The sequence below is a fragment of the Gopherus evgoodei genome, chromosome 16, assembly GCF_007399415.2.
Source record: "Gopherus evgoodei ecotype Sinaloan lineage chromosome 16, rGopEvg1_v1.p, whole genome shotgun sequence".
NCBI classification, from domain to species: domain Eukaryota; kingdom Metazoa; phylum Chordata; order Testudines; family Testudinidae; genus Gopherus; species Gopherus evgoodei.
In genome coordinates this window covers 16,749,949-16,771,060 of record NC_044337.1, presented here as the reverse complement: position 1 = coordinate 16,771,060, position 21,112 = coordinate 16,749,949, and the positions used below count along the sequence as shown (strand labels likewise).

The following is a 21,112-nucleotide window of genomic DNA, read 5'->3' as shown; positions in this document are numbered from 1 at the left end:
GTGGGTTGGTCTGAAATGCACCGTTGTGCTTAGAACACTGGTGACTCAGGATTCCCCACCGCCGTCCCCCTAATCTTATAACTCCATGCAGTTTGGAGACCTGGTTGGGTAACAGGATCCCTTCCTCAAGAGAAGCCATGTTATGAGATAAGAACAACTTACATGTTGACCCCAGTCTGGGGCCTCTCAGACCCCTTCTCACAGGGATGAGCCTAGATTCTGGGCTCTGCCCAGTTTCCTCCGGCCTGTGATTAAGCTCTCCACTCAAACTCCACATACCTGTGAAGCCCCCTTGGCCACCACCCAAGAACAAAGACTGTAGGGAAGGGTAGAAGCCTGGAGCACAACACGCAAAGCAGGGATGGGAACCAGTGTGGAAAAGGTCCCCTGCACTCATTGCATGGAATGGAGGCTGAGCAGGAATCGGGGAATGCAGGAAGCGGAGGAAATGGCCCACTGTTTGGCGACAGGGAGCAGTGCCTGGCCCTACCCCAGGAATACTGTTACCCTAGATCAGTGGTTCCCAAACTTTAACAGCCTGTGAACCCCTTTCACTAGCACGTCAAGTCTCGCGAACCCCCTCTTAAAAATAAATATTTCCAGGGATTTTCTCCTTTATCTGAGTATAAATTATAAAAGCAGTGATCTGGGAAATATAAAATTTGTTTTATAACATGCTTATTACACACTATTTATTATTAATTATTATTTATCATTACAGTGTTTTTATTACATTATGAAAACGGCAACACTCTTCCAAGATCTCACTTTCGTAGTTTGTATCGCTTTGAATAAGCCTGTTATAAGACAAGGCTCCTATGTTTCATCAAGGAGTATCAGATGTGAAACAGTATGAAGGTATTTAAGAAGCCAGCTCAAGAGTTCCTCCTACACAAGCATTCAGGTCTTGAGCAGTCCAGTCAAACAGCGCACATTACAACAAAACTTAAACTTGTTCTTCATAATAATTTTTAAAACAAGACTAGCTGCCTATTTAATTTTAAAAACAGCAAAAAATATTCACCTCCCTTTCTGTTTCTTATATGAAGTCTTGAAGTTTAAATCTCCTCAGCGTGATAGATATGCTTGCTTTGATCTGCTAACTCTTGGAAGTCCAGGGGCTGCGGGCTGCTGGCCCCATGCTGCCTGGGGTCCCTAGGGACAGCTCTGGCCGCCATTAGGGATTTTTTTCCCGAGAACTCCCAGGGGTTCGTGAACCCCAGTTTGGGAACCACTGCCCTAGATGAAGAATAGCTGTGGTATGTCTGCCCCCAACGCAACAAGTTCTATCCCTTCCCCCTTTCCCAGGTCACCTTCCATTTCTTCCTTTCCCCTTCTGCCAGCTAGCCTCATTCCACCACCCATGCTCCTAGAGATGTGCTTCGAGACTTCTGGGCATGGGGAGGCTTCCGGGTCAGGCCGACCCTTCTCCTGTTGGATTTGATCTGCAGCTGAGCTCTTGGTGCATCTTTCTGCAGTGAGTAAAGGAACAGAAGTGGAATCTTCTGGCCACGTTGCTGCTTTCAGTAGTGGAATGCCTGAGTGTCATCGTGCCCCTAAAAGATGTTTCTCTAGAGGCTGCCTGTCCAGCCTGTGCCTGAGTCAGCCTTGCATGATATGAGACTCCAAGATATACAGGGCTCATGTGACCACATAATTAGCATAAATGTAGGGCTGCCATTGCTTACTCCAGTCTAACAACTCTTCAGTTATCCACTCAACTCAGTGATACCAGGGCTGCTGCCGTCACCATGTACCCTAGGGTACAAGGCAAAATAAATGACTGAAGCAGGTGAGTGGCTCTTTGGTTCGAAGGAAAGAAGTTGTCTGCAGAGGCAGGGATTCAGGAGAGGAGATATCGGCCTCCTCCCCCAAGCAGCAACTCTGCCATTCCATGGAAATCAGTGATAACAATGGAAATGTCCCAGACACAGCAGCTGTTGTTTGCTAGTGCTTGGAAGAACCAGCTGTCTGATTTGTTTTTATGAGTGGTTTTACAGGTGCTCTTGGTGTAGCTTTTATTCAGGCCACGCCAGCATTGCAGTGACCAGCTCTGCCCGTAACTCAGTCTTAAACACCTGCTGCCACAGAGCATAAGGACGGGAGGTTGGGAGTGGGAAGCAGTTGAGAGGTTCAGATACCTGGGAACTCCTTAAATATTTTTTTATTGATTTTAGGGGTGCAAAATAAACAAATCACAATCAATATTTGGATTCTTGGCAGCACTTCCAGTAATATTAAAATGACTTTTAGAGGTGGGGGCAGGGGAGTGCATGCGCTGTGTGTCCCTGTGTATGTGTGAGTTTGTGTGCGTGCTTGCTGTCCCATTCGTAATCCTCAGAGTGATTCCTCAGCCCCATTTCCCCCACGTGTTTATACCCAACCTTTGAGGCCCTGCCATTGACCAGGATCCTAACATTGGCTGTGATCTATTGAAAGAGTTGACGAGTCCCTCTCAGTGTATTACCTGCTGATGGTAACTGTACTCTGCCTATGTGGGGCTCTCTGTACGTATCACTCTGTGAACAGGACCAAAACCTGACCCAAGCGTTCTTTGCTGGTCTGCGTGTGGGCTCTGAGCAGAGGATGCTCTGTAGCAGATGAGTGTGCCTTAGCCACTGGGTTATGCTGGCATTTCCCCCCAAGTGACACTTCAGTCCATGGTGTGGACTAGGCCCCTGTGATATGTAAAGATAGAGACTAGTAAATCAGACTGGCTATTGCAAATCCAGAGCTGGGCATGGCCAAAGCCTTTCCTGAAATGGGTGTCTTTAGTCCACAGAGTGTTGTGATAGTCTGCCTCCCCGGGGTGCTGAGAAGAAACGTAGCGTTTATCTGGGAAATCTAACAGGGCCGAGCAGGTTGTTGCAGTCTGGTTTATTACAGTAAAAATACACATTACAGTCAATATAAATACATATGTAAATGTACAAGCAAAGGAGGGGAGAGTGTTTTGAGTCGCCAGATTGCGTATTAGTGGAAAGTAGCCTAGACCCAGTAGAAACACGGAGGCATTTATGCTTCACATCCTGGGCCAGAGCCACTGGGGTTACTTTGGAGTTACACTGGGGTAAGTGAGAGCAGGATTTGGCCCTTTTCCTCCTGGCAGTAAATGAATTCTCCACTTGCATCATGTCTTTCCTATCTATAGGAGAGTCACTGCAGAGCTTTTTGTTTCATTCATCAGTGCTGGCGTAAAGAGAGGGACAAAGGAACCGATGCTGCATCCCAGCTACAGGCTAAACACGGCGATGTCCCTGTTTGACACAGTGCCCCAGGCTGACTTTGTTGGGGTTGCATTGCCCCTCTCATTTAAAGGCCCTTCTCTCCCTAACATAGCACTTTGCCCTTCTCTAGTGTCTTCCAGCTGAGGAAGTTTATGCAGTGCAGTCTCAAAGCACTTGACAAACCTGGATACATTAATAGTTATAATATCCCTGTGAGGTGAAGTATCATCTCCATTTTACAGACGGGGAAACTGAGTCAGAGAGAGGGGAAGTGCCCTGCCTAGGGTCACATAGTCAGGATGTAGCAGCGCCAAGGAAAGAACCCATGACTCTTGTTCTCAGCCCTGTGCTTTAACCGCCAGACCAGAGAGAGAAGGAAATACTGCTACTTTGCCTTTCTAATACTTGTAGGGTACTCACATACTAATGTGATGGGTACAAGATGGATAGATCAGCTTCTTCTTTATAAGAGTGACAGGAAACAAAATTCCCCACAGTCCTGAATACCGAGTAGCTCAGAAGTCCATGTAGGTAGCCAGGTGGTACTAATATGGGCATGTAGGGTCTGATTTTTTATTGCCCTCCCCTGAAACTCTATTGTAAGATAAACGTGCAGTGCTACATATTTTTCACCTGATAACAAAAAGACTCCTGTTGAAAGAATGTGAGGCTAGGTGTATGTGCCCCAAATGTATACCCTCTGTGGGAACCCTGTCTTAGCTGAGCGGAGCTCATTGAATGCCAATTATTTGCATGCCCAGGCCTTATCTTCCTAACCATCGAAGTAGAGCGTGGTTCGGGAGCTTGGCACAGATTGCTAGTCAGTTGGTGTCCTCAACCCAGGAGTTCCTCTGTGCTGCCAGTGGATGAGATGAGCCAGATCCTGCACTCATTGTAAATCCAGAGTAATGATGACTCCAGGGGATTTACACTTGAGTAACTGAGATCAGAGCCTGGCCCAATGCCTGTGATCAAACTAGACAGTGAGTGATCCCGGCGGTGCTGTTCTTGGTCATGCACAGGGGGATGTGGGGTAACACCAGGGAGGATGACATTGCTGTGCCAGTCCCGCAGGGAATTCAGGCAGACATAAGCATTTAACAAGGTGGGTGCCCCAAGCCAAGCAGAGGGAGAGACGAGGCCAGAAGACTGGTGGGATTCCATGTGACTGGGAGTGGGGGCTGCAGGACAGAGCTGGGGTGTGCTCTCACTTCAAGCTATGCTGGGTCTCCCTGTGTCGCCGCAGGTCCACCTTGCGCTGGAAGCCCTTGGCGCAGAGCTCACAGCTGAAGGGCTTGAAGCCAGTGTGCTTGCGGCTGTGGGTGATGAGATTGGAGCTCTGGCTGAAGGCTTTGCCGCACACTTGGCACTTGTGGGGCTTCTCCCCTGTGGGACAGAAACAAACCATCACAGATCCAAACTGAGGTGGCTGTCTGTGCTGGGCTGACGGCTTGGGCAGTGCGGGTCTGTTAGCCACACACTGCCCTGCTGATGTGCCGCCATGTGGCCCTGGAAGGACCACCTGTAGGGCTGAGAGGGGAGCTCGGCCTGCAGAGCCCATTCAGTCCCTGGCCTCTCTGCCGCGGCTGCTCAGTCAGTGCCCCCCTGCTCTTTTTCACCCTCTTTTTGTCATTGCATCTTTTTTCTCGTTCCCTGTCTCTGATCCCTGCACCCCTTGCTCAACTCCCCCAAGCAGAACACAAACTCAAACCCTCTACACTAGGGAAATTGGGATCATCCATCCGGCTTGGCATTACGGACTGGGTCACAAAGGGGAACATTTAACCCCTCCAGGGGGCCAGGAGGACTTCATTGGGGCCGGACCTCGTGCTGCCCCCCCTGCACAGGTGTGACTCCATCTATCATACTCTCTGACATACATGCAACATTAAAAACACATGATGAGCCCACAATTGGGCTCACCATCAGCATCTTTCTCTACGTCATCTCAGTGCATTTGCACAAGTGTGTGCATGAACATCGGGCTCACATGTCTGTGTGCACATGTGTGTGCATGAACGTGGGCTCAGGTGTACATGTACACGTGTGCATGTTAGTGTTGTCAGCTCAGGTGCCTGTGTGCACGCATATGTGTGACTGGTGTGTGTGCATGTGAGTGCATCTGTATGCGTAACTGCTGTGGGCTCGGGGTGCGTGTGTGTTTTGTGTCAGAAAGGTTTCTCACCGGTATGAATGTAGGTGTGTTTCTTCATGTCTGATTTCTGGTGGAAGCGCTTGCCGCAGTACTGGCAGGGGTAGGGCCGCGTGTCTGAATGGATCAGGAGGTGGGTGGACAATGTGGACGAGCGTTTAAAAGTCTTTCCACACATCTTACACTCAAAGCTTCTCTCCTGTTGGGGGAAATGAAATTTTGGGGATCAGATTTGTCATTCACAAGTGAAGTGATGGAGTCGAAAGCGAGTAGAAAACTGGGCAGGCTAGCAAGTTAAACAATACAAATCAGGTAATCCTCTCCTAGTAATACTATTATTATTATTCATTTGTATGACAGTAGCACACAGGAACAACTCGTCATGGACCAGGAGGACCCCATTGTGCTAGGTGCTGTCCAAACACAGAATAAAAAAGTCTCTGCCCCAAATATCTTACAGGAGTCTGAGCCACTAGATTGTTTCGTGCAGGAGGAGGTGAATCACAGGAGGAAACTATTGCAAATGAACCTCAGACTTGTGGAGGGATTTACCAAGGAGAGCATTGAGATTTCTGAGAACAGAGAGCCAAGAATGAGGTCCATTGTCCTCAGTCCTCCTGGCTGTTGTGGCTGTGTAAATGTTCTTGGCACTGGTGTTGCTCTGTTGGTGTGTCTGCAGGAAGGCTGTTGTGTTTACCTGCTGGGGATTCCCCCTTTGTTATAACAGATGGATGTCAGCCAAATCCCTGTATCCAAATACTCTCAAACTCTGAGGAAGCTCAGACTTGAATGTCACAGGGCGCCCGTCTTGCTGCAGTGGACTGAGCCAAACCCCTGGTTATCCAGACAACCCCTTAACTCTTAGAACATTTGGATCTGGCTCCAGATCTGAATGTTGTGGCTCAGACCCATCTCTAGTTATGTCTCTTCCCTCCCAAACTCTCTGCTATTTTTCAAGAGGGCCTACCAATTAAAGTACAGCAAATCATATCATGTCACGTGAGGTGTGCCACCTAACCTAACAAGGAGGACTGAGCACGAGCTGGGATTTGCCTAGACTCTGCTTCAAGGTATCAGAAGACCCAACCACTTTGGCAATTCAGTGCCGCGGGTGACTCTGCAATCCCATCGGCTCCCTGTTGGCTACCAACCTGGGAGTGGACGTTCGTGTGCTGCTCCAGGCTCACAGCATGTCCAAAGGTTTTGCCGCACACATCACAAGCAAAGGGCCGTGTCCCACTGTGGGATCTTCGGACATGGACCTCCAGCCCATGTGGGGTGGAGAATACCTAGAAGAGGAAAGCTGCCAATGAGGATCCTGGGAGCCAGTCATGTCTCCAACTCTATTTTCCATTCCCTCTCTTTGTCAGATGTTTTCCTCCAGCTGCCCATATTAGCTGAGCCCAATCACAGAACTGTTTCCCTAGGCAGGAGAGTGAATGGCCAGCTGTCTTTGCTAGTTCTACTTCTGGGCTAGTCAAAATGAGGTGCTCTTAGTTACCAGCAGAGAGGGGCTCAAACCAAACCCCTGGGTGCACACCCGCTCTTCCCAAACTTTCACGCTGGCTCTGAACATGGCAGCTAGCCTTACTCTCCCAGTGGGCTGAGCCAAAACTCTAGATCCAAACTCTGAGGATGTTCAGATCCAGATCCAACTCTGGCTTATGCCAATCTCTGCTCAGCAGAGCCAGGTTCTTGTTTACAGAGACCTTCTGCTTCATCTTGATAGTGGCTGGTAGTGTAGGTACCAGTGCAGGAGCTATACTTTTGGTGTGGCATGGGTGGGGAAGCACTGAGCACCAAGTACATATATTGCCCGCATAGGCTCCCTGTGCCCTTGGCCATATCGGACCCCTGGTATCCAGCCTCCAGCTGGGTCCCTTGTATGTTAAATCAAGCCTGGGGGACACTGGTGTATGTATGTGATGAAAATCACCCCAGGCTCCTCCCCAGCCCTATGGCTTCAGTGGGTGATGCACCTTGTTGCACTTCACACAGTGGTACGTCTCCATGTCCGGTGAGTAACGCATGCTGTAATCAATAGGCGGCTCAGAGCTCGGCAGGAGATGGCTGCCATACAGACTAACTGAGCGCTCCAGGAGGGCTGACTGCATGCTGGAAGACATCTGCCTGTAGCTGTATGGAGAATGGAAGGCGTCCCAAGAGAAACTGGGCTTGTAGAAGGTAGGGGTGCTTGTGGAATTGCTGCAGCCCTTAACTTGCAGAGCTGGGACGGATGTCTCTGAGGTGGCAAAGGAGAAGGAGAACAGATTGGCAGGCTTTCTGCTTTGCCTGGGTACTCATGCACATGCTCCCAGACCTGCTCAGCACAGTCATTTTATTACTGCTTAATATCTATAATGAGAATACCTGACTCAGGAAAGCTACAGGGAAAGATTAGTAACCAGTGCGCTTCCTTTCAAACGCTGATCTCATCTACAGATGGGCCTAAGCCACAGCATTCAGATCAGGATTCAGTCCCTTTCATGGATGCCCAGGCCCGGCCAGGGCTTTTAGAGAACCTGTGTAATGACACTAGTGCATTCTGGGAGCTACAGCCTCAGAGAGAACTGCAGGGTGTGGCTGTGCCTCAGTAACAAGTCCCCTTTGCATTCGTTACTGTCTCTTCTCTCTTGTGGGGGAAACTACAGAACAAGCTCACGGTTAGGAGGGTTTGACATGTTTCTAGTCTCAGTCTAAAATGTATGGCCGTGCTGTCGGGCATGACACACATCTGTCCCAGAAACACACAGGGAAATGCTGCCCGTGGGAAATACAGAAAAGCCTTCTCGTAACTCTGGTAGGTGGGCATGGCTGTCCTACTTCTGCTGTATGTGGTCTAGGAGCCACCCTAGACACAAATCTGTCCCAGCGTACTGTGGCTGGATTAGCTTCATGTTGCTGATACTCCAGGCAGGGCAGTTAATACTTCCCAACAGCTCAGCTTGTACTTCCGAGTTTGGTGCAGTGCCTGTCAATGGCCTGCTACGTACAAGCAGACTGGGCAACCTACCGTAGACAGAGAACAGAGGGGTTTAGGTACTGTCATCAGGTGGTGCTCTAAAAGTGTGGTGGTATGGACGTGTGTGCACATGTGGGGCCATATGCAACCATGACAGTAACAACCTCAGTCTCTCTCTCATTCACCAACATCTCTAAGGTGCCCATACTGTGGTAACCATATGCCAAGCTCATCAGGTTTAAAGGCCACCAGGGCCTGTGAGGTAGGGAAGAGATGCTTCCAGCACTCATGTTACCTTGACTGATATGAGACTTCCCTTTAACATGGGGCTAGCGGTGCTGGTGCCGATGGGCCATGACATTCCTACATTCAGATGTTGGCTGTGAAGGCGAGCTAGTGGATGAAACCCTCTCAGAATCACTAGGCCTTTAGTTGGCCAATACCTCATATAATGTGGAAGAATCTCTCTTGATCCCTATTTATTCTGAGGGCCTTGTTACCAAAGCAACAACCACCATACAATTCTTCGATTCATGAACCATTTAGGGCTAGGTTTTCAAAAGGGCTCAGCTCTGCCATAAACAGTGTGATCAGAGTTGTCACAATGAGAGCCAGCTGGGCACTGAAGTCTTTTGAAAATCTGACCCCAACTATAAGTGCTGAGCATGTGAAAATCAGGCCCTGAGCTCTTTGGAGAGCCTGGCCTTGTATAGCTAACCTTGAGCTGGAGGCCCTGACAGTGTCCTGTTCAGATACAGGGCAGGCGCACCTTCTTCCTTCAGTCCAGCATGGTCCTTGTCTTGTTTTGGAACAAGGCATTCTGGGTACTCGCTTTTGAACTCTGTGCTGAAGGTCCTGACTTCTTCTGATGACTTGTCACATGGGGCTGCGATCAGAATGGCATCAGGGTTAATTTATTCTAGCTGCCAAAATATCAGTATTGTAATGAGTTAGTGAGTGTATATGAATGAGTGTGTCTGTGTATGTGCACCATTGTCCTCTGGTGGATGGAATCAGAACTGCTTAACCGTGTGTCATAAGCCCTGTAGTGCTAATGGAGATTATTCTTAGCTCCAGAGTCAGGGCCTGTGCATGCTGGAGAAGAAGAATCTGAATTCTATCATTGCCTTGATGGTCCAAGTGGCAAACCATGGACTGGGAAGAGGAAAGCAGGGAGGAAGGAGTGGGGCACTTGGTATGCAGCAGACTGACAGCCATGAAATCCTAAGTACCCAGGGGTTTGTTACAGTAAGTTGCACATATATAACATCTTTCATCCACATGCTTAACAAATTCAGCCTCGCCGCCTTTCCTGCAGAGAGTTCAGGTTTATTATTCCCATTTTCTGGACAGATAAACTGAGGGCAAAGGGCTTGTCACATTGTGGCAGAGCTGGAAACAGAGCCCAGAAGTCTCCTCCCTACCCCGTTGTTCAATGACCCTCACATTTCTGTACACCTGGCCAGGCCATCCCTAAAACAGACCCACCACCTTTTGCTGGTTAGCAATAGGAGATGTAATGGGCCTGTTCCAAGTGTCTGAATTGGTCTGAGGCCCAGTACTGGTTTCACCTCTCTCCTTGCTCAGAAGTGTGTTGACCAGGGGCGGCTCTATGTTTTTTGCTGTCCCAAGTGCCTGCGGTCGGTCTGCTGGTCACGCGGATTTGGCGGCATACCTGCAGGAGGTCCGCCGGTGCTGCGCTATCGATGTCCCCGCTGCCGAATTGCCGCCGAAGCCGCGGGACTGGCAGACCTCCCGCAGGTGCACCGCTGAAAGCCGCCTGCCTGCCTCCCTCACAGTGACCGGCAGGCTGCCACTCGCAGCTTGCCGCCCCAGGCACGCACTTGCTGCGCTGGTGCCTGGAGCCACCCCGGTGTTGACCTTGGAAATGAGAGGAGTTGGACTATCTGAAAAGGGAGAGTGTCATAGATTTCAGAAAAGGCTGGGGTTTCTTGAGGGTAATAGACCCTTCCTTGGTACTAAACTGGACAATAGGACTCTCCAAAGGATGAGGATTTCCCATGCTTTCTCTTTACTTCTTCCCATGAGGGTATGGCAGGGGTAGCTCTAGTTTCACAGACAGGGCCAAAACAAACTGTAAATTGAGCCTGAATTTGAATAAAGTAAATTTGAATCATGCCTGAGGGGTGCAGATAACTGCCCCACCTGTCCTGCTCCAGTGACATCTGTGGGAGAATGCGTGGGGGTGGGGTGGGGTTGGTAGGGGCGGGTAGTCCATCCACAAAAGAAGGCTGGTTTAAGTGCAGGCAACACACCTCAGCTTGCCCCTCAAGCTCCCCACTGTGAAATAGGGAGCAATTCCTTTCACAGTCATGACTACACTGGTATCCTGTCACCCCTCCATCCTGCTGTGAAGTTCCTTGCGACAGTTGGTAACGCACAGACAGTGGGGTATAGACAGACATGGGGTACACTGCAGCTGGGGGTGTGATTTGCAGCTCAGGTAGAGATATCTGTGTTCACTGGACTCTAGCTTAGGAGTGAGGATGCTGTGGGGCAGGCTTCAGCACCACCAGTGCAAGGTAGTGTGCACCTCGATGTGTACCTAGTCCCCACAGAAACCCAGACCATAGTGTCCTTGCTTCTATTTGTAATGAGCTAGCTAGTGCAGGTATATCTACTAGAGCTGCCATTCACACCCGCAGGTGCAGCATAGACATGCCCAAAGTGACAGTGTATGGATGGGGCAGAGACAAAGAGTGTATGTGTGGCAAATAGGTATACAAGCAGCATGGTTAGGAGCCAGGAAAAATTCAGCCACCATCTCCAAGCATTTCTGATCGCTAGCGGATGTTTGCTGGAGTCAGCTGCCTTTGCTGTACATAAGGGCAGCGAGATCCACACCGGTTTCATTGTATGTACTAAAACTGCCCTCGGGGGGAAAATGGAAATAAATATTTATATTTAAAACGAAAGAAAGTAGAAGAAGGGAGGGTTTTTTGCAGTGATTTCCAGCAACCAAGGCAGAGATCTGGAAATCAATAGAAACACATTTATTCAAACTTTTAAATTCATATGTGTGAGCAAAGCCCTCCAATATAGTATGGTGTCTCTACACTGCCCCTGGAATTACTAAACCATCAAGTCAAAGGGGAGATACAGACAGAGGCCAAATGCAGTTTCTGAAAAAAAGGTGCAATTCCATTGACTTCAGCAGGGTTGTACCTATTTATGCCAGCAGCAGATTTGGTCTAGAGGGAGTGCAAGAGAGAAAGTGTGCAGAGGGGAAGCGAATGTCTGTGTATTGGGGCTCTTCACTCACTGTTTAATCAGTTCAAACTCCCTATTTACTCACGCTAAACTCCCATTCACTTCAATGGGCAAGCTACTTAAATTGGTTCCCAGCTGGTTATCACAGCTCTGTGTTATACTGCCAGCATGGCTTTCCGACTGCGGTTTGCCTTGGTGTACTTCAGCAAGTCCAGGGGATGGATCTGACTCACCAAGGCAGAGCGATGGTATGGGATCCCAAGTGGAAACAGGCAGGTCCTCTTCCACAGAGTGGTGCTGGTGGTAGGTATGGGCCTTCTTGCTCTTCACCAAAAAAGAACGTGGCATTTTCCAGGCACTTCCTGGGCAGAAACACTGAAGGATAGGATAAATAATGGTGAGGGGAAAGAAATGTTTTCTATCACTCCCCACCCTCCTATCCCCCAGCTCCTGGTGCTTTGATGACCGGAAATAAAACCCATATGTCATGTTTATGGATGAACAACCTATACTGAGACAGAGCATTCAGTTGAAAGATTCTGCTCCCCTTATCCCTAGCCAGTCAAAGAGGAGTAGCTGCAGGGAATTAGGAGCTGGGATGGATTCCACAAATCCAGGCAGGAAACTGAAACCCATGGACAGGGCGAGAGGAACACCATGTCATTTTCAGACACTGTTTGTCACTGGCTGCAGAGATGACAGCAAATCTCAAAGTGCTTTAATAAAGATTTAAACCTTATAAGCTCCCTGCCCCTTCCACCTTTCCCCCTGGCAAAAAAGTATTGTTATCTTTATTTTACAGAGGGAGAAACTGAGGCACATTGAAGTTAAATGATTTGCCCAAGGCCACACAGTGAGTCAGTGGCAAAGTCGGGAACTGAGCACAGAACTCCTGTTCCCCATCTCTAGCCACTAAACAATGCTGCATCTCTGATTCTATTCTTTGGAATGTACAACGAAGTGGGAGAGCTGGCAGGAAAACATTTCTTTATGCCAGGGGCTGTCTTTCTGTTCTGTGTTTCTACAGTGCCTAGCACAATGGGGTCCTATTCCGTGACAAGACTCCTAGATGCTGCCACAATACAAACGCTAATGATAATAATAACAGCAAAACAACGTGAAAGACATGCTGATTAATGGCAGATAGGGACCCTTGATCTTATGTGGGGTGAAGCTCTTTAATGTATATGATATTTCTTTACCAGCACTGCATGATATTTGGCTTTTTAGCTGACAAATGACAGTCAAAGCAATGGCATAGCAGAAGTGCTGAGTGGGAAAGGGTTACACACTGATTCTGAAACAAACACCATGAGGCTGTAGAAATGCACAAGTTAGAAACAAACATAAAATGCTGAAATTTAATCATATGAAATTCCCTTGCAATGCATCTGTTATCTTTAGTACCCAGGCCTACTCCCTCCCCACTTCCCAAGGGCTAATAACTGGCCTTGTGCTAGAGAACACGGGAAAGTGTTCAACGTTAGACACTACAAGGAGATCAGCTGATCTCTTATTTGCATGCATATTTGCATTTTTCGCTATACTTGTTCAGTACAGTGACAGTAAAAGCAAAGCCTGGTATATTTTACCCTGGAAAGCTTGTAGTAAATCCTTGGTCTATGTTGACAGGGAAGTGTTCTTCTCCCCCTTTCCCTCCCCCACATGAGAACAGTTGAAGCGTAATGTACATATTTACTGAAAAAAGCCCAGCAGCTGTGGAGCAAGAATGACCTGAAATGTCTCAGTGAGGCAGCATAGGGCAGCCAGGGAAAGTTGTGAATGGATCATGGAAATACAGCAACTAGAGATGGGAAAGGTCTCTAAGTTCAGCTAGACCATTCTCCAGGGCCCAGTGCAGAAAATGACTTTGAGTATTTGAAATACAATTGTATAGGCTAGTGCTTTGTCCAGTGTTGTCTTAAGTGTTCCAAGGGACAGGGGAACAGATTTCCAAAAGCATTTAGGTGCCAGAAGATGCAAATAGTGTCTAGTGTGATTTACAAAAGTGCCTGCATAGGCTAGGTGCCTACGTCCTATTTAAGTCAATGAGAGTTAGGCACCTAACTAGTTTAGGTGCTTTTGTAAATCACACCAGTCACCCCATCCTCATCTTTAGGAACCTAAATACCTTTGTAAATCTGGCCCAGGAATCCTATCACTTAATAATCCATCTTTGGACCAAATCTTGAACTCCCTAGTCAGTTTTTACTCTGAAATAGGCTCATCTGGTTTTCTTCACATTTTACCAAGAAAATTGCAAGTGACTTGAGGTTAACGTGAAAGTTTGTGTCGCAAAAATATTTTTTTTTATGTTAGAAAGTGTGATGAACTAGGAATGTTCTTAATGTTTTCTCTGAATACTGTGTTGGTGCCTCAGTGTCCCCATTGCAGTTCTTAAGTATCTGGCAGAGCAAAGGGCCAGTGCATCTAAATGCCTGGCACTCTGTCTCCTAGCAGCTGATGGCCTGGGCCCCTCCTCTGCAAAGGTGCCAGCTGAAGGTGCTGGAGACAAAGAGATCAGGTGACCTCCTGGCCCAGGAAAGGGGCTGAGCAGAGAGGAGGGGCTGGAGTGGGTTTTTAGTCTGGAGTTGACTGGGGACAAGGAGTGAAGTGCAGACGTGAGGTCTGGCTCACTGCCCCCCAGAATGGACCCAGCCGAGGGGTCTGGTTCGCTGTATCTACAAGCTCTATTTTAGACCCTGTTCCTGTCATCGAATAAACCTCTGTTTTATTGCCTGGCTGAGAGTCACATCTGACTGCGAAGTGGGGGTGCAGGACCCTGTGGCTTCCCCAGGACCCCGCTGGGGCAGGCTCGCTGTGGGAAGCGCACGGAGGGGCAGAGGATGCTGAATGCTACAAGGAGAGACCCAGGAGATGAAGACGTGTGAGCTTCTTGCCCTGAACAAGTCTGCTCCAAGGGAGAGGAGGCTCCCCAAAGTCCTGCCTGGTTTGGTGGGGAGCAGTTCCAGAGCATCGCCCGGTGACTCCGTGACAGAAAGTTAGAAGGGAGCACCAATATAGGGCTGAAAACGGACAGCGTATTTTAACCATCAGTGTTGATTTGCAAGCAATGACTCCATATTACCTAGTTCTATTTACTTTCCCATAACTCCCTAATGAGGCTTCTTTTAAGCACCACAAAATTACAAGGCCCAATCCTGCAAGTCAGTGTGTGTAGAACTTCCACTGAAGTCAATAGGAGTTTTCCAGGTGGGCTGTTTGCCGGATTGGGCCCACAGTGTTTCATTTAGATACACTGGGCCAAATTTTGCTCTCAATTCACTAGAGTAAATCTGGAAGAGCTCCATAGAAATCAATGGAATTACTCCAGATTTACACCAGTATAACTGACAGCCAAATTTGGCTCAGTGTTTCTATGGCAGATAATGACTTGTGCCTAGTTCAGCAATCTTTGAGGCACTACTGAACGTTGCAAAAGGAAGTCCCCCCCCCCACATTACAGAGAAAACAGGAACTGGGAACCCAGAGTGTAGTTAATTAACTGCATCAGATTATATTTGTGATTCACACGACCAAATGTGAGGAAAGCTGGAAGCACAGATTGTGAGAGAAAAATATTATCTCCCTCTGAAACACAGATTATCAGTAGCAAGTGGTCAACTGCTACTAATATCTAACCATGATGTCAAGGGAAGCCAGCACTATGGACCCCACCTTTAACAGACAACACCTTGTCTTATTTTATAGAATTGCCAACCCTCCAGGATTGTCCTGGAATCTCCAGGAATCGAAGATTAATTTTTAATTAAAGATTATGTCATGTGATGAAACCTCCAGGAATATGTACAACCAGCATTGGCAGCCCTATGTCTTAAGCAACCAATGAGTCTTCCAGAACAGTTTTGTTCAACTTTTAGTTTAAAATCCATCTTTTAGGGAGCTGGTTTTTGCTGATCTCTTTCGTGACAATCCCTTCCTTGGATGGTGATCATATAAGAAAGGTTTCACTGACTAGCCAAGGATGATTACCCAAAATGTGTTTATTTTGGCTTCTTCTTGGTTCAAAAGAGAATGTAAATTCAAAGTCAGACTCATCGGAGTTACTTGTTTACTGCTCAGTTACAGAACGTGCAACTGGCTATTATATTTTTCAAGCAGCCAGAGGAAGCCCCAGGGAGAGCAGCCAAGTTACAGTTTTGGCTTTCAGCGTGGAAAAAATATTCCTAGATTTTTCAAAAGTGGCTAGTGATTTAGTGATTTTGGACTTTTTGATTTTTTGGGTGCCTAACTTGAGACCCCTTAAAGGTCCTGATTTACAAAGGGTGGATGGTCAGCCATGTCTGAAAATCAGGCCCTGTTCATGCATTTTTGGTACCCGCAAAACTGAGGCACCCAAAGTTACTAGACACTTTTGAAAATATAGGCCAATGTTCACAATAATATCTTATATTTGCAGCGCACCTTCCATCCCAAAGATTCCTAGAGCCTTTAGGACACTGTTGCTAGGTGGTCAATAGAATTTATAGGGAACATCTCATCAAAAATGTATAGGATGTACTACAGTCACATTATTACACTCAGTGTATAAGAACTTCTATTAAAATGTCTAATTTTCAGGGGTTTCTGGCTTGTGTTTGAGCTGAGACATAGGGCCTGATCCTGCATTCCTTGTGCATCCCTGACTTGCACGGAAATGAATGGGAGTTTGCAGTGCACAAAAAATGGGGGATCAGGCCCTTTGTCAGTGCTGTAAAGGACTCGTGCTTGTCAGGAGATGGTTGTTATGGAGAGACGAATATAGTCTTTATAGCTTAGACCCTGATGCTGAAAACACTTACTACCGAGTGAAGTACTTACATCTGTAAGTAGTTCCATTGACTTCAATGGGAATACTCACAACAATAAGCAAATATTTGATAGCAGGTGTTTGCAGGATTGCACCCTATGGACCTAATCCTGAACACCATCCAGAATCAGGCCTTACATTTGTAACATATGTTCCATTATAAGACAGACTTTCATCCCCTTGTAACTCCTGAAATTCAAGTCTCTCTATTTCCGAATTTGGAAAGTAAACTCTGAGATGAAGGAAGCTTTTTTCACTAGGTTTGAAGAAAATTCATGACAGACGTTTAGAGTTACAAATAAAATACATTTTCAGATGGGTTGATAACTGTACAAGGGCTCAGCCAGGGGAAAATATTTTCTTCTTCCTATAAACCTTATTTGATATTATAGTTTTTTTCCCCAGTATTCTCGTGCAAAACAAAAGAAAACAAACCAAAGCACAAACCTTCTAAAAATAAAGAACTCTGTCTTACAGAAGATTCTACGTTATGAAGAAACCTCACTACCATCTGTATGTATTTTAATTGTTTTCAGTGCTAACAAAAGAAGAGGTTTTAGAGACTCCTGACACTGGATCTTAAGTAGCATTCTAAAGACTTTCAGTCTTTTAAACCAAAATTTAAACTCACTAGTCCAGCCTTATAAAATTCTGCTCACCAGGGATGAGTAATTTGTACTTGTTTTTAGTGGAGAGGTAAACATATAATTAGTTCTTCATTATCATGGTAAAGTTGGGCAAATGGATGTTGTGCCAGGGCTGGCAATTTTTCATTATAATTTTGCCCATGATGTGGATGGAAATACTTGCCCATCTGGATTAAATACATTTTTTAAAAATAAAGTGATTTAAAAAGTGATTTCATTAAAAAGGATTGTTCATTAGGAGCCGGATTCATTGACTTCAATGGGCATTGAATCGGGTGTCAAAAGATAAATAGCTTTGGCAAGGTAATGTAAAGCAAATCCTATATTCCTTTAATTTACAGGCTCACCCATCTTATGGGCTTGTCATTTGTCCATTCACCTGCCCAGTGCATTGAACCGATCTGGCTGTATGTCAGGCGGGAGTTCAGACTTATTCCATATGCTAAAAATTTTGCCACATTAATAGTTAAATCAATTGATAAACAGGAGCCAAAAATACTAACTAATATGGGCCAAACCCTCAACTAGTGTAAACTGGCATTGCTTCATTGAAGTAAATGGAGCTTTGCAAATGTACTTACGGTGAAGATGTGGCCCCATGAAAATATCATTTAAAAGAAAAAATGTAATATGTCCTCATTGCCGAGATAGAAGGGGGCACATCCGGAAATGAGTCCTGCTTCTAGGTGCTTGTTGTGACCTAGGCGTTGAAGGGCATACTAATATCTTATCTGTACCTTTTTTTGCTGTTATCATTCTCTGTTACTACTTACTTTAGTGTGTGTGCATGCACATGCCCGTGTGCACGTGTTTAAGTTAAATCAATGTACAGTTTTTAAAAGGTTTGATCATTTTATCTAAGCACCTTATTATCCTAAAACAATCCCCAGCCCATGTAACTGACTCGTGTGGTGGAATATATCCGCAAACGCAATAAAAGAAAAAAGAAAAGCTTATGAAGACACATCATAGGAATGAATTCAACAAAGTTAGTAAATGTGTAAAAAAAATCACCTGTTTTGGGGACTGTGGTTTGCAGGAATTAAGCCCAGCCTTGAAATCTCCCCAGACAAACCCCCCAGCAAGAGGTCTTCTCTTTCTCTTTCTGTGGCTCTTTCTTCCACTTTTTCACTTGGTAGCTGTCTTCTGAAATAGATACTTCTCCTTTTTTCTTTCTGTTTTCTGCCCCTGTTCCCCTCCCTGATTTTTCAATCAGATTATTTGTGTCAAAATCTGGCGGTGAAGAAACAACCAATGGAGAAGCAGAGCCTGGACAGTATTTGCTTATCAAAACTTTCCAGGACTTTGAAAACTTGAAGAGAATTCATGTTGCTCAACTATGCTCTGTAGAAGCAGTGCCCTTAACACAGTGGGGCTTTCTGCTGGAATAGTCTTTTGTGATACTGACAACGTGCATGACACAGGGAAATAATGTACCAAACAGACTTTACCAAAAGAGAAATGGCTGTTAAGGAAGCTGTATTTGTATACACACTCACTTACACATCACCGCTCTCACAGACATCCCACCACTCTCTCTCATGCACACACTTCAGTCTCATGCACAAAACCATTTAATTCACATACACAAGATTTTTTTTATTTCAAAGTCTATTTTTACCTCTGCAGTCTACATGGAAAAAAGGATTCAATACCTCCGTCTAATACCTGCAAAAGATGCTTGTTATTGATCTTGTATTTTTGCTAAATGTATGCATGTAATGTATATACATATTGATTTTTGTTGCATGTATATCCAACTATAGATATGTATATAAATGCAGATTTTTGTATATGTGTGTACACATACTTCATCATTCATTCATGTATTATATAAATATATATTTAGAAAAATGCAAGTTAATTAATAGACATCTTTCCAATAGGCTTTTCAAGAGTAAAGATAAGAATTTATTCTTCTGTAGCTTCCTTCACCCAAGAATCACAAAGGAGTTTACCAATATGAAACAACTGAACATCACACTACCTTTGTGAGGCACTTTGCAAATGGGGAAATCTAGTCACATAGAGGTAAACTGACTTGCCCCAAATCCCACAGTGAACTTGTAGAGAGCTGGGAACAGAATCTGTGAGTTCTGAATACCAGCAACTTGCAATAATCACTAGACAGTGCTGTCATGTGCTGCACTGATAGTAATGTGATCTCCCCAAATGACATGCCAATAAAAACTTGCCCTCCACTTTCTCCTGTTCTCTCTGATCTTCCCTATCTGACACACTCGTATTATGGCACGTGCAAAGCGTTGTGCTCTATCAGCATGCTCAGCAATGTACAGAGCATGGAGTAGACAAGGTGTCTGCCCAAGGAGTTTACAATTTAAGTGTAATCTTAGATCAGATACATATCCATGTGTGGAGTACAGAATGTGCTTGTGGATGCCATCAAAGAAATGCTTTCACTTAGTGGAGTTTTGCTGCTCAGTAGGAACCTTTTCAAATACACGTTATTTTTTGGAGAACCAGTGGATTTACACCAGGAATCAACTTGTCCCTTTGTCCTATACAGTTCAACATGGTGCAGGTATTAGGAAGCAATGCTGTTTCTTTTGCAGTTAAATGAGCTCCTGTTGCAATGTTGCAATCACCCCGAAGAAGTAAAACTACTGCCTACATATAAGTGACAGGTATTTTATACTCTACTCATAATATGCAGTGTTGTTATAGCCATAATGGTTCCAGGATATTCGAGAGACAAGGTGGGTGAAGTAATATATTTTATTGGGACAACTTTTGTTGGTGCGAGAAACAAACTTTCAAGCTACACAGAGGAAGAGCTCTGTGTCACTGGAAAACTTGTCTCTCCCACCAACAGAAGTTGGTCCACTGAAAGATATTATCTCATCCACCTTGTCTCTTTACTAATGACAGTTCTTGTGAGGTTTTCTGTTTATGGTGCCATCTACTGGTACTATCTCAAATCACAGGACACAGCCAGCCGCCAGCCCTTCACACTCCTTACTTCCTCAGATACTAGACAAGGCGAGGGCCCTTGCTACAGCTTTGGTTGCAACATTTAGCTCTAGATCTAGACTTCTCCAAAGTTCAGAAAGATTCAGATCTTAATTTTTTTTTATTCTGTCACCTCTGTGATTTTGCTGAATGATAATTAACTCTGGTTGTTAATAGAAGCAGCATCTCCCCTACCTCCTCCCTCCTATTCCCCCCTTTGATTTTTATTTATTTAGCAGAGTTTTGCATGAAAGAAACTGTTCACAAAGGATTGTGCTAGCAAACTGATTTGCATCCTCTTAAACACAGGCATTTGTGGTATTATATTTCCCCCTGCAGAAACATGCATTGTGAAAGAAAACCAGTAAGGGAACTGGAACGTCAGGGGTTTTCTATGAAAAGAATTGCACCAATTAAACAAACGGGAAAGATGAAAGGCTGGTGAAAGAGCTGAGATGTTATTTCCTGAAACACTTGGGGCCAGAATCTAGTTCTGGGACTGCAGTTGGGGAAAACAGCCACCCAATCAGGCCTGACTCTATTAGGCTTTGTTTGCTGGGCACACTATGTAGGGAACCCAACAATGTACTTAATAAAATCTCACCAAACCCATCTGGCTGAATCAGGTGTCACAGGCTCCAAAGGGCTCACTAGAAGGAGGACAGCTAGATTTCTGGGCCTCAGTGACCAATAGGGAGGAGCACAGCTGGAAATATGACATGTATACCAGCCAATCCACTGTCCCAGTTTGCCATAATCTCCCAAAGCAGAGATGTCCTTGCACACAATGGGATCATTAACATAATAGATACAGTTGTTTTATTTATTATTTGTAGCCCAATACAGCCTAGAGACCCCAATCAAGATCAGGGCCCCATTGTGCTAGGCTCCGTACATAAGGGACAGTCCATGCCCCAGTCTAAATAGACAACACAGACAAAGGGCCGGAGGAAGGAAGGATTATTATTATCCCTATTACACCCCATGGGAAGTTGAGGATCAGAGAGTGACTATTACCACCTTTCCTTCGATGGACCCACAGCTGTCCTTACTGCATAGTAACTCAAGTATATGTACACTTGAGTTAGTCCCCCTGAGTTAGCCAACCTTGAG

General features: G+C 45.9%; 1 protein-coding gene across 1 annotated transcript; it reads right to left on the bottom strand.

Moving 5' to 3' along the window:
* Nucleotides 1–2,861: 2,861 nt before the first annotated feature.
* Nucleotides 2,862–18,405, bottom strand: GFI1B (growth factor independent 1B transcriptional repressor). The gene is made up of 7 exons (XM_030535161.1): nt 18,044–18,405; nt 11,806–11,947; nt 9,060–9,227; nt 7,359–7,621; nt 6,531–6,668; nt 5,413–5,578; nt 2,862–4,613 (listed from the first exon to the last, which is right to left on the bottom strand). Exons 2-7 carry the CDS (start codon nt 11,918–11,920, stop codon nt 4,435–4,437), a joined length of 1,029 nt encoding a protein of 342 aa, XP_030391021.1. The 5' UTR covers nt 11,921–11,947; nt 18,044–18,405; the 3' UTR covers nt 2,862–4,434.
* Between the last annotated feature and the right edge of the window lie 2,707 nt (nt 18,406–21,112).

Coding starts and splice junctions, on each gene's coding strand:
- GFI1B (XM_030535161.1), bottom strand. CDS start 11,920: ATGCCACGTTCTTTTTTGGTGAAGAGCAAGAAGGCCCATACCTACCAC. Junction 7,622..9,059: donor GTCAGGGCCTCCAGCTCAAG/GTTAGCTATACA, acceptor TTGCCACCTCAG/AGACATCCGTCCCAGCTCTG. Junction 4,614..5,412: donor ACACACCTACATTCATACCG/GTGAGAAACCTT, acceptor TCTGTCCCACAG/GGGAGAAGCCCCACAAGTGC.